The sequence below is a fragment of the Lineus longissimus genome, chromosome 2 (assembly GCF_910592395.1).
Source record: "Lineus longissimus chromosome 2, tnLinLong1.2, whole genome shotgun sequence".
Taxonomy (NCBI): domain Eukaryota; kingdom Metazoa; phylum Nemertea; class Pilidiophora; order Heteronemertea; family Lineidae; genus Lineus; species Lineus longissimus.
The window spans coordinates 13,235,320-13,249,772 of NC_088309.1; the positions used below are offsets into that span (position 1 = coordinate 13,235,320).

General features: G+C 40.8%; 1 protein-coding gene across 2 annotated transcripts in view; it reads right to left on the reverse strand.

The window, feature by feature from the left end:
- LOC135482655 (developmentally-regulated GTP-binding protein 1) overlaps positions 1–14,453 on the reverse strand; it is a 520,179-nt gene that overhangs the window by 300,028 nt on the left and 205,698 nt on the right. The window contains exon 10 of one of the 2 annotated variants that reach the window (XR_010446249.1): positions 12,322–14,440. Coding sequence is in view for 1 of the 2 variants with exons in the window: in XM_064762906.1 (XP_064618976.1) it covers positions 14,434–14,440 (7 nt within the window). In the remaining variant the exon portion in view is untranslated. Of the gene's footprint in view, positions 1–11,505; positions 14,441–14,453 lie in introns of those variants that run through there. The other variant, XM_064762906.1, reaches the window with a different exon arrangement.

The following is a 14,453-nucleotide window of genomic DNA, read 5'->3' on the forward strand; positions in this document are numbered from 1 at the left end:
ATTAATATCGACGAAGCCCGTCGCTCTGAAACGAATCAAGCCGCACCCGCCATTCGCATGACAATGTTACCTCCAGTGCACTACTTTCCCGGTACGTGGCTCTCGCGACCCAGCCTTCACATGCGGCCAGTCCGGGACTGGCAATGCAAATTTTAACACATGGTTTCGGAAAGATGCTGCCGAAATAAAGACATATTTAAAAAAAAAACACACACAATAACATATTTAAAGACCTTTTATTTCATTTGCTGAAATTCAAAGGGATTTAAAGACCTTAAAGACCTTGTTCAATATTCACAGACTATCCAAAGACCGCTATGAACCCTGGTAATATACAAGTGAAAAAGGAAAAAAATTACAAATTCTTTTTCCCTGTAGGTGGATCAAACCCACAACCTTCGGAGTTACACAAAAGCGGGAAATACAAATCAAGTTAAAACTAGGTCAACCCAGATTTTTCCTCAGTAACGCCAACTGGTAGTATTAATCAAAACGATTCCAATTTTATATCAAAACCTACTTGCATGCAGACTTCCTCAACTTGGCAACAGGTGCCCAAATCAAGAACAATATTTGATTAGGTTAAAAGTTGGTCAATGAGTAAATGTCACCTTGGGGTACATATGCAAAAAGAATGGGATCGATAGCATCAGTTGTTACAAAATGGGAACATTTCGGAATTTGACACTTTCAAACTCTGTGACATTGAAAAGTAAGTTGAGGTAAAAACCTGTACGACATTTCATGTCCCCTCCCAAGAGGTCTCTGTCACAAAAATTTCAGTAGGCTGCAACCAACATTAGCAGAGTAATTGCATTTCTATTATTTCACCCAATGCCTTCAAGTGGCAAAACCGTAGGTCAGAACACCGGATATATCGAACTCAACCTGACCAGTCTCCTGTTCTTCCTGGCAAATATGAAATGGCTAGGGCCATTGTGCTCACCTCTCTCACAGACAGTTTATCAGAGGATAAAACATTTACCAATGATCAAACCCTTAGTTTTTGATTCTAGCCACCTGGTGGCAAAACCTGGATTTAAACCCGACTGAAATGTAGGTTTCATTAATAGGGCTACATATGTACCAAGTTTCAAGTCAATAGTTCCATAAAAATAGGAAACATGCCACAGTCAAAATCTCTTGCAGTTCTAAAGTTGTAGCCTGGACGCACGACACATGATCAATAAGTCTGTCTTGTGACCAGTGAATAGAAGGCTCACAAACTTTTCCTGGAATCAGATACTGATCTTCATTAATTCATTGGAAAGATATCACCAAGATGAACAAAATTACCGGTACCATCTAAGTATAGCACTTTGGTTACAAAGTTGACTGCATTTCTGGGTTATTGAAGAGTGTACATGTCACATGATTTTGGTTGACATCTGTTTAACATTTTAGGAGTAATAGGACTTCGTTGGATTTTCTAGATGGCGGCATGGCGGCCATATTTGTCATGGGATTAGCCTTAAAATTAGGGATATTAATAAGTGTACATAGATACATAATCACATGAAGTTTGGTTGCAATCTGATCATTATTTTCAGAGTAGAAGGACTTTGTTCAATTTTCAAGATGGCAGCTTGGTGGCCATATTGGTAGATGGATTTGACTGAAAATCAGGGATTTGTAGAAAGTACATATATAAAATCTCATGAAATTTGGTTGCAATCCGACTTTGTTTAATTTTTAAGATTGCTGCCTGGCGGCCATATTTGAAGTCCGAGCGGGACAAATTTTTGGGGTAGGATAGAGGGTCCCTAGGTACATGTCCTCACAAGTTTAAAAGCTTGTAGCTCAAATAGAAACAAAACGTGCCACCCATCGGTGATTCAGTGAACTTTGACCTCTGTGACCTTGAAAAGTAGATCAAATCATAAACCCCAGTGATATGTCATTAAACCTTATTAGATATACCCACCATAAAAATGCCCTCACTCTATATACAACCATTAGCTTCAGAAAGACAAACAACCAATTTCCAAGATGGCCGCCTTGAGGTCAGAAAGTAAGTCATGTCGCAAAAAAGAATGAAAAGGCCAGGGGCCATTGTGCTCACCGGTATTTAGGTAACGACTTAATTGACAATGAACGTTTCTTGCGATATGACCAAGGAAGATTCTGCTTGTTGGAGCCAGGCAGCGGACTTCCACATGGACATATGAAGTGCCCTATGATTAGGATACAGATAGTAGTTAAATTCTGTCCGGTGTTTATTATTTAATGGACAATTGAGAAGGAAATGTCTCTCATCTTCAATTGGACTTAGAATTTTTCTACTAAAGGCACTCCATAATTGGTCCATAATCGATGTGACATTTTTCAAATAAAAATATTTTTCAGTTTCAAAAGATATGTACAGCCTAAATCCAATTGACTTGAGATAATAGGACTGATACATGATTTTTCACATTTATTTTTTACCTGTGTCTACTTACTTATTTGGGGCACTTTTTCTGCACCAATTTTGTGGCACTTTTGAAGTATACTTTTTTCAGTTTCAAAAATCTGTACAGCCTGAATCAAATAAGAAATCATCAGATCCTACAGTGTCTAATGAAATGTTTCCCTTTGAGTTGAGATGATTAGTCGTATTAGGCTGACTAGGTTTTCAGATATCGCCTCTGGTGGCCAAATGGTGAATCAAATCAGACTGGACTTAGGCCAACCTTACCTTTGGGATAATGTGCGAAAATATGAACTTAATTGTCATTGCAGTTAAGAAACATGCCATACTTAGGCCGCCAAACAGCAAATTCAGGGCATTTGACCTCTATGACCTTGAAAAGTAAGTCAAATCAAAAACCTATATAATATGTAATGTATCCTTGCTGCGAGTACCAACCATAACAACTTTATCGAATACAAATCACTAATGAGAGAGATATCACACTTTCTAGGTTTTCATTTTGCCACCTGGTGTCCAAGTCAGATCAGACCAAAATTCAGTGTCAGAGGTAACCTGACCTAGGGGGTCTTATAGCCCTAGCAGTTACAAAACGTTCCACAGTTATGCTCCAATGGCCAATTTACACCATTTGACCTGACCTCTAGGACCTTGAAAAATAGGTCAAATCGAAAACCTCTATGATATGTGATGTATCCTGGCTGGGAGTACCTACCATAAAAATTTTATCAAAAACAAATCACTAATAAGTGAGATATCACACTGTTTGTGTTTTCAGTTTTGGCTCCCTGGTGGCCAAGTCAAGAAATCAGATCAGACTAAAATTGGCTGTCAGAGGTCATCTGACCTAGGGGTTCATGCTTACAAAGTTTTGAGTGCATAGCCCTAGCAGTTAAGAAATGTGCCGTTTTTGAAATAGGATACGGCGGACAACGGACGATGACGACGACGGACACTGCGCTATTGTATAGACTCACTGCACCGGTGAGCCAAAAATAGTACGGGCATATTGCCGAAAGCTTCCATGACACCAAGTTTTAGCCATCTAGCCCTAACGGTGACGAAACGTGCTCCGCTAATGGACGCTACGGTGTTGTATAAGCTCAAAAGGTAATACAAAAGTAGAGTTAATACGACCAGGAAAATAATTTTTTGACTAAGATTATTGTTGTTCCATGAAGTAGGAGCTGTGACTTATCCACTGACACCTTGATTATAATCCTCTAATCATGCATTGCTGAGCACCATTGTTTTGAAAATGGGATGTCAGAAACGTCTTGGCTCACATTTGGCACACACGAGTATTCCAGACGTAAGGGGTTAATTTGACAAATGTTTCAGTATGAATCATTTAACTTCTATGTCATCGAAAAGCTTGGATACTGAGCTTTCAAGTGACATTACCCCTGAAATTTTACAATCTGTAACAAAACCGGTGAGCAACATTGCTTTGAAAATGGCTTCTAATGACTTTTTTTTTAATCGTGGCAGAAATTGACATTTTAGCGACTAGCAAATTTGACCCTGTGTGAATGTTGGGAAGTGGTGTGATTGAGGTGGTTGCCTGTTGTGAAAGACCAATGGACACATTTTTTCATTTGCCTTTATTTAGGTAGTTTTTTGGAACAGCAACACTATGACTTCCCCAGCTGCGGCCCTCCTGGATGTTACATTGGACTGGAGTGCTGCCCCTATTAGTGAAGAAAAATATTCAATCGCAGAGATGCCCGTTACTGCCTCATTAGTGACAGGTCAAAAATAAGTATTAAGTTGCCGAAACTATTGATGTCTTTTATGCCGATTTTGACAATGCCAAAAATTAGGCCAGAAAATTCTGTGGAATGTCAACTGTGCAAAAACATTATAGAGCAATGCTACATGTATAGGCCTACACAACGTCAAAACACTACAGACATAGTCAGTGCCGGTCAGTTGTGCAGCTGCCAACAATAGGGTCCATGATGATGAACATGAAATAAGCCCAAATTGGAGATGGTAACCCATCGGTTTAGAGGTTGCTGCACAGGTGGAAGCATCTATCAAATGAAATGTCCTGAGGACATTGTGCTCACCTGGGAATCAATTAGTTGCAGATGAATTGACATATGGAGGTCACATTGACTTTTAGATATGAAAAAAATGTGGCAACGTCAATGACACTTTTAGAGTCTGACCCCTGTGAACTTGATAAACTAGGTCACAATTGACCAAAATTGGGTCAACTTGTACAGATGCCAAATATATGTCTCCATATACAATTTGAAGAATCTCGGACCAATAGAGGTGAAACATATCAACTTCAGTGGAATTTTAGAGTTTGACCTTCCTGACCTTGTTAAAGCCAAAATGTTATACGCTCTCTGTCAATCTTGATCATATTGATCAATGATGCACCTCTGTGGATCACACAGTGAAGGTTTCTTGATATACTGGGTAACTTACATGGTTTTATAACCTGACCTCCTTACACCTGAATAGTAGGTCACATGAGTTTTTGTTAGTATGTACAGATGCCCAATGGGTGTCTACAATATTTTGATTAAAACAACAGAAAAGTAGCAATTTTTTTAGAGAATGCGTTTATTTGAAATTCTAATTTATCAATATGTTATTTGAGGTGATATGTGATGCAAGCTTGCAAAAATTAAGTGAAGATACCAATTGAAACCTAGGAACCCCTAATTTTGGTGTATACCTTACCCCAAATGAATGACACTGAGACCTTTGTCAAATTAACCAATTACGTCTGAGTACTAGTCTGTGTCGAATGTGAGAGTTTGTCAAAGTTTGGTACCAAGTGCGAGATAACATGCTGTAGTATTGCTTCCAAATTCTTAGTATTCATTAATTCCCGATGGTTGTTAGCTCTTCAAACACTGAATATACAGGAGACTGAATCAAGAGTCAGTCCAGTAAGGGAATAAAACATTGTAATACATCCATAAAGGGTTAAGGTAGAAGGAGAAGGCATTCACGGAGGTCCTGTGAGGTTCAGAAAGGCAAGAAAGTTCAGAAATTTTATATGAATATTTATTTAGGGGGGGTAAAAGTTGTCTAACAGTCTCATCCGAGACCAGTGGATTTCTGTCTCCCTCTCCTGTCTTAACCCTTTTATAATGTTTAAACACATATCTCCTTCAAGAAAACACTGAGTTGAGCTTAAACTGCCTATAATTATGCTGTAAATGGAATTAACCATATGCCAATGAAAAAGCTGCATCATCATGTGTACGAGTTGATCGGGTACCAAAGATGACGAAAGTTCAGACTGACTATGCTTATTTTAGGCCAACTACGGGTCAACCTGATTATGCACGATTTCCAGTTGAACGCAACACATGGTTTTCTATGAAGGAGGCCTATAGGTTATATCCACAACGCACGAGTTAAAAATCCTTGAATTCCCAAAAACTGCCCGCTTATGGTGTAATTTAAAGCTCTGTAAACATCACAAATTTTGCCAGAACCAAACCTAATCCCACAAAATGAGCACAAAATTTAAGATGGTGTGATCTTGAAAATATTAAATATTGCATCGCAAGGGAAATGATAAGTGGATGCTGCCCTCCCACTACACCCCTTCATGCCAATGGAAATTGGAAGACCATCAGGCGACTAGTTCAGCAGTAAAAGTCCACAATGCAGAGTTCAAATTGCCTTCTGGCAGCTATATTATACATTGGATTGAGGCCGAAATTGATGGGGCACCTCTCAGATCAGGGTGGCAGCGATATTGGATATCAAATCTAGTCTAAAATCAAATGGGCACCGCGGTTACAACTCCAAATCAAGCCACAGAACATTCAAGCCCATCTGGAGACCTGTTCTGCAGATACAGTCTAAAGATGGCTGCCTGGATATCGCATCAGGCCCAAGAGGGATAGAGCATCATTCTGACCCCTGCCACTCACACCATCAAAAGTTCCCGTCGTGCAGTTATGGTCCGGAATGCAAAATCCAAAATGGCCGCCTCTCTGCCATACTGGATATCCCATCGGGCCCAAAAAGGACAGGGAACCTTTCCCACCCCATCCCAACATGTCACAGAAAATTCAAGCACATAAGGTGACACACTCTGCAGTTACAGTCTGGAATACAAAAACCAAGAGAGCCACCAGGATGCCCGCCTGGCAGCCATACCCGTGACTGGATGTGGCCCAAAATCGGCAGGGCACCTCTCCTACCCCACCCTGTCTCAAAATTCAAGACCATTGGGTGACTCGTTCTTCAGAAACAGTCCGTAACACAAAATACAAGATGGCTACCTGGCAACCACACGGGATAGCAGATCTGGCCCAAAGTCGATAGAACACAATTTCCCACCCCACTCCATTATGCCTTAAAAATTCAAGTCTATCAGGTGACTTGTTCTGCACTTACAGCCAGGAATACAAAATCCAAGATGGCCGGTATACCAGGAATAGAATCCTGCCGAAAATCGGTACAGCGGGGGACATCCCCATCCCAGTGCGTCAAGCCAAAGAAAAATTCAAGCTGATTGGGCGACTGGTTCAGATGACGCACCGGTATTAAACCAATCAGCCTGTTGGATATTCTAAACTCCCGGTATAACTCACTTTATTTGGCTTCCGGGCGGGAGACTTTGTGAACTGTGTTTACCGGCTGACCTGTGTGCCTGGTCGCCTCCATAGGCCCCTCGCAGCTATTTATAGCTAATTTCTTAGCCTCTTCTTGGAAGGGTTCTGCCAGGTGCCTATGAAAGCGTCCGAGTTCGCCCTATAAATACGGTCAATTTTTTATTGTTATTCATTCTGGTCCCGGCTATTCGCTTTGGAGGTTCTATATTCAGTGTGTATCACATATTCTGTACCATTCAATTTCTTCACAGTTCCACAAATTTCTCTCATTCAAATTTATCATAGTCCTATATGTAAAACTCTGTCTTCTTATATCTTATCATGATTTTGTGCAGGCCTGTTTTTATTCCGTCTTGTACTGATTATATGATTATAGATATTCTTGTTAAATTGCAGTTTACCAAATATAACAAAACAAATTATGAATTACTAGCATATACCCGTGGCGCGGGCTGTTCGAGGTATCAAAATCGGATTGTGTGGGTGCTTGTATGTTGTGGGTTTGGTGTGAATGGGGTGCTGGTTTGTGAGCAACACTTTTTTTCATGAGTGTAATACTTCTTGAAACGGAACTATGTAACCATGTACATGATGTACAGGCGTCCACAATGCTAAACCAATTCTCGGAAAACCAAGATGGTGCAGACTGGTGATGTACTCGATATCAGCCAGCGATCAGCGCCAGAATGGTTTAAGTTACCGATGTGTGTGTCTCCCGTTTGGTACATTGTGTCCTAAGATGAGCTATTTGTGAATAAATGGCTGTCTCGAGGTGGAAAAGCAGCATTTTTCCTTCAGATATGGTCGCCGCCATCTTGCATACTGGCGTCAGCGACGTCGATTTTGATTGGTGGATGATGCGCGCATGGAAGGGACAATTTGAACAGGATATCTCATTGGTTGATAGCGGAGGTGGGAGGTGGGAGGTAGCTCGGAAATTTTCAGATATGGGCGCCGCCATCTTGCATACTGGCGTCAGCGACGTCGATTTTGATTGGTGGATGATGCGCGCATGGAAGGGACAATTTGAACAGGATATCTCATTGGTTGATAGCGGAGGTGGGAGGTGGGAGGTAGCTCGGAAATTTTCGGTAATAATGCAGAGATTACTGATGGACTTCTCGGCGAAGAGATTACTTGGAGCTCTCCAGTTGACGTCATCTCCACAAAGTTGTTATTTATTCCAAAACCACCAAGATATTCGACGTATGACACCCTCAGTGACACTCTTACTTATGATCCACACCTACGAAGCCAAAAGTTGCAAGAATTCGAAGCATTTCCGAGGCCCAATTTTGAAACAAAAATCGCCTCCTATTTAGCGGCCACAACGCGCATTATAGTATAGATGACTTATGAACCTTGTAAGTTGTTGTAAACTCAGCTCGCAAAAATAGTTCAGTTGAAATCAATGCGTGGTTTCTCCATACCAGTTGAATTGTAATTTCCATTGAAGATAGGTTTTTTAAATTGTGAATTAGGTGTTTATAATGAAGAAATTAAGTTAGTGCAATTAACTTACTTACGTGGTTTTTGGGCTCAAATTTATCTTTTGTGGTCAAAAAGCTGAATCGCAGGTTAAAAGCTGTTAAAAATCACCCCCTAACTTCAGAACCCCCAAAACCTGAAATCATCATGCATATCATGCATATCGCACAAGGACAATGTAATGGTTTGACAGGCTAGGATAGGTCTATTTGGCTGTGAAAGCATTCCTACCTTGGTACGCCTCGAAAAAAGCTATGAGCGTGTAGATAGTACCAATTTAACTGGAAAACTTCATCACAGTTGCACATTGTAGATGTACCCGTTTGCTCCTTAATTTCTTCTCAGCAGATAGGTCATGGAAATGCGACTTTCTGTGTCTATTGTTGTCTTTTTGTTGAGATGAAGGCCACTTTCGTCCTTTTCCTGGTCACTGGTACCTCTGAGGGCTGATATTATGCAAGCAGTAAGGGGTTCGAGAAGAGCTTGTCATGAATACTTGTTTGCCCCATCAACCCTATCCCTGTACATATCCTTAAATTTCTATACTTTAATCTGATTTCTGTATGATTTTCATTTTTGGCCACGCTTTAAGATGACATTATTGCATGCTATGGTGAATTTCACCCCTTGGGGTCTACATTTTTCAAATAATACTTGTCAAGGCGTTCATGAGTCCAAATTGAGAAACAGAAAGCTAAAAAGAAGTGGTTTTAAATTTCTTCATATTTCATTTAAATATTTTTCAATATAAGATTAAATCACATCCAGTTGACTGAAAAATAAATCCTATTTGTAAAAAACACTTTTGGTTGTTGTAACCATCCTCTACTGTATTAACCAATCAGCTCGCGGTTGTATATGTAAATGAAAATAGTTCAGTTTGAAATCAATGTGTGGTTTCACCGTACAAGTTGAATAGTAACGATAAAAAGGTTAGCTTTTACAAAATAAATGTTAATCATAAGAAGAATGGTGTGACTATTTGATATCACTGGGTGCCGTTGCAATGGCTTTCTGTTCCAACCATTCCATATAAAGGTTGGCTAAGTCATGTGTGGGATCAGAGTCAGGGCCCATATTCATAAAAGCCTGCTAAGCCCAGTTGGTAACTAAGCGCAGTTGGATACTAAGTGTCATTCATAAAACCCCGCTAAGCTTAGTTTGGTGCCAAGTTGTCTGCTAACTTTAGAGGTGCTCTGGGGAAATAATAGACAATTCCAACCATACGCCGCAAACAGAATCAAAATGGGTCCATCTAATGCAGAGTTACAAATTAATTTAGATGTTGATATTAAGTCGAAAGGCACACACAAAATGCTTACATGCCATCCCCTATTGAAAGTGAAACTAATGCACCTTATAGTATGTGGTTTGGGCCAAAGACCAAATGCCCAGCTAACAACTAACATAATCTTAGTTGACAACTACCTGGCAATGTTCTTAGCAGCATAATATGAAGCAGCCAACTAGGCATTTGGCAGTCTGCTAAGGCCTAGTTGGCTGATAGTTTAGCAAGGTTTTATGAATATGGGCCCTCACATCTAACTTCTTAACCCTTTCGCTGCGGCTGGTCGACGATCATCGACGGGAAAAAGTTTCCCTTCACTGCCGGCCGTCGACGATCATCGACAGATCACTATCGCAAGTATCTCTCCAAAGACCAATGAACTAAATACCGAATTGGTGGCTGCATGTATGTATTGTACACAGCCAATGCTTTATATTTCCACGAAAATTTTTGTATGTTGCTTCTCAAAGATTTGGAGTAAACAACATCTGAACTTTGTAAACAAATATGGCAGCAAGAAGGGTTACATTGTCAGGTGAGCAGGTTTTAGATGCAATTTTTGCGGATAGTGGAAGTGAAATGAGTGAGATTGACGATGATTTTGAACTGCCAGATTCTGATAATGAAAGTGTAGACATGGTAGATGACGTACGGCAGTCAGATGATGATTCTGATGGCGGGAACCCACCCCCACCACGTGTTAACCCCTTTGGACCACTAGTTCCAGATCGTTTGTTGGATTATAGGGGCTACACTGATAGAGATGGATGGAGAAGATTGGGTAAAGGTGATAGGTTTCAAAATGACTTTTGGGTTGATTTTCACCCTGCTCATGATACCCCTGGGGTCATACCTGATATGGGTGATGCTCCCCCCTTTGAGTACTTTTCAAAATTTTTTCCAACTGGAATTTATCGAGTTATGGCTGAAGAAACCAATAGATATGCCCTTGAATTGATGAAGTAGTGACTCTGGCAAGTTCAAAGCATTGTGTAAAGTCATATTCCGTAAAAAAAACCCTGGGATTTAATGTGACAACAGTCATTTCTTCAGAAAATCTCGTATCTCGTTAGTAATTAGCTAATTAGCATATTCATAATTAGTCAAAAAAAATTTTTTTCACTTTATAATCAAACTTTAGTATCACCTCAACAAACTTTTCCTTTACACCAACTTCCTATCTCCGATAGTTTATCAGCTAGAAAGGCCCAAAATTTACTACCTGTTTTTACTGTAAACCCCCAAAACATGCCCGGCAGTGTAGGGATTTTGGGCAAAAACGAGCCCGGCAGCGAAAGGGTTAAGAAGAATGGTGTAACCATTTGAAAGGTCAAGGTGATGACTAACATTGATTGTGTAATGAAATGGCCAGGGCCATTGTGCTCACCTCATGTGGAGGAAAGATGGATAAAGAGCATGGTCTTGTGTCATGTAGTGTTAGGTCATGTAGGTTTGATGTAGGTCCAAGCAATTACAATTTCCCCAAAATGGCCAATTTACAGTACATTCGACCTCTGTGACCTTGAAAAGTAGGTCAAATCAAAGAAGACCCGGGTGACACATTGAATGGTTGTTAGAATTAGATGTACCTATGATATAAAATTGGTGCCAATCGGGCAAGTCATTACTAGGAATAATGGCATTTTGAAGAATTTAGGATTTGGCCCCCTCCCTGGAGGCCAAACAGCAAATCAGATCGCACCAAACTTCGGTACCTGAGATCACCTGACCAAGGGGTACATGTGTACTTAATTTGTGATCAATAGTCATTGCAGTTAAGAAACGTGCCATAGTTACAGCCTGACGGCGAATTTACGCCATTTGACCTCTGTGACCTTGACAAGAAGGTCAAATTAAAAACCTGTGTGACATATACTGTATGGTGGTTAGATGTACCCATGATATCAAATTGGTGGCAATCGGGCAAGAAGTTAAGGAATAATCACATTTTTAAGGTTTTTGGATTTTGCCCCCTGGTGGTCAAGTGGTGAATCATATTGGACCAAACTTCGGTCCCTGAGATCAGCTGACTAAGGGGTAAATGTGTACCAAATTTGGTATCAATAGTCATTGCAGTTTAGAAACGTGCCATCGTTACATCCTAACGGCCAATTTACACCATTTGACCTCTGTGACCTTGAGAAGGAGGTCAAATCAAAAACCCGGAGGATATATGATGCACCTTTGCTAGAAGTACCTACCATATTTTTTTCAAAATTTCCCGACTACTATTAAGGGAGATATTGCATATTTTCACTTTTAACGTTTGGCCCCCTGGTGGCCAAACCATGAAACGAATCGGACCGAAACTTGGTCTCCCAGGTGTCATTACATTAGGGTACATGTGTACCAAGTTTCAACTCAACAGCTCTAACAGTTACGAAACGTGCCCTGCTAACGGACGACGGACGACGACGACGACGACGACGACGACGACGACGACGACGACGACGACGACGACGACGACGACGACGACGACGACGACGACGACGACGACGACGACGGACGACGGACGCCACGGTATGGGATAAGCTCACCTCTGCTAAGAGGTGAGCTAAAAACTAACTTTTTTGTCGTTACATATGTCACGATCAGATGAACTTTTCCGCACAGTGGAATGGTAATTTCCATTTATGATATAGTTTCTTCTTAAATTGTGACTAAGGGGGGGGGAGTTTCAAATGAAGAAATGATGAAACTGGCAGTTTTGACATGTTTAAATCTGGTGATGATGATGGCAAGATGCAGCACGCTCACAGTTGATGACGAATGTATTAGTCTTTCGGCTGTTGAATGCACTACTAAAGCGTCAAACAAGAACAGCGTGGATTAAATTTTCTATGAAAGTGCGGTGTTACCCCTTGTGCAGAAGACCGGTGTGCGCCGTCCGACAAAATAACATTTCGTATACAATTGCCGTAAGGCCATTGCCGGCAGAAACAGTAGAAATCTAAAATATCCAAGTCGGAAAATCATTAACTGCGCATGTCAAACGGAAGTTACGGCTAAATAGGGAAAAGCAAATGAAACCGAGGCACGGTCAAATATCCACTGCAAATTATCTACACACACCCAACTTCAACCTCGAGTAAAAGCACACCGCTCGCCTGAAGACATCTGCACGAAATATGGTTGAGTGAAAAAAATCAGCTCACAACAGCTCTCCTGGACCAAACTTGGTGCTGTTTTAAACTCACAATACTTTTTTTCTCCCTTAGAGCACTGCAAAAAGTGATGAAGTATCAGTCCAATTGGCTTACTAATGTGTTTTTTAGGCAAAAATCACCCCTAACTTCAGACCACCCAGGCCATGAAATCATCATCACCCTGGAGAATGAATTCCTGAGCACCTTATCAGGCCATCCAATTTACCGAGCAGACTGCCTTTGATGGCGCTTCTTGATATATACAAGAGGTCCGGGAGAATGGCTGCCTCATAAGAAAACATCCAAAATGAGTGCTTGTTGGTATATTTATTAATATATACTGTGTCCATCTGGTAACATGGACAATGTCATCACATGCACAAAATTTCGAGTTAGATAAACAAGCGGGTTACTCTGTGGGGCACGCACAAAATCCATCCATGCATATTTTACAATTTGCTCGCTGTCAATAGGACAAACCAGCATGTTTATCTTTATTAGATGCAAATTATGCTTGAAGAACCTTATCACCAGATGAATACAACGATTTTGCATTGAAAGACCCATCACCAGATGAATACAACAATTTTGCATTGAAAGACCCAACACAGTTTTTCTAAATTTATTAAATAAATCTGTCCTGGGAAAGGTAAGCTCGGCAAACTGGACAGCATAATAAGATGCTCGACAATTTGGGGAATTGGTTCTCCTGGGTTATCATGCATAACACAGAATGAAAATGTCATGGTTTAACAGGCTAGGGTAGGCCTATTTGGCTGGGAAAGGGTTCTTCTCTGGATACGTCTTGGAAAAAGTTAAGAGCATGTAGATAAACCAATTTAACTTGAAAATGGCTAAAACTTTATTACTGCTGTGCTATGCAGTTACAGTCTGGAATGAGAAATCAAAGATGGCTGCATGGCGGTCATAAGGGATACTGGATCTGGCCAAAATCAACAGGACACCTCTCCCCTCCCCATCCCATCACGCTACAGAACATTTGGTGACTTGTTCTGCATGTACACTACGGAATACCGGATCTGGGCCAAAATCACTAGGACACTTTTCCCACTGGCCTGACTTTGTCACGCCACAGAAAATTCAAGCCCACCTTGCGTGACTTGTTCTGCAGTTAACGTCCAGAATGCGAAATCAAAGATGGCTGCCTGGCAACCAAACCTGATACTGGATAGGGCCGAGGACTGCTAGGCACCAAACTAGCCTCAACACCCCAACCCCACAGTAATATGAATCTGACTACAAATCTCTTAGTAATTTCCAAAGTCATAAGACCGGACAGACGCATGGACAGACAAGGACAAACCCATATTCCTTTTTGGGTGATTCAGTGTGATAATAAGTTTGCGCAATGCCCCTGTTTTCAAGACTGATATTCTTGAATTAGCTGAAAGTAAGGTTTTTCAAGGTGGCAATTTCACAAGATCTTTCATACTTCTAATGAACTCTTCGCCTGTGACAATAGAACGATCATGGCAGCCTTCATCACACCCTGAAAAATAAAA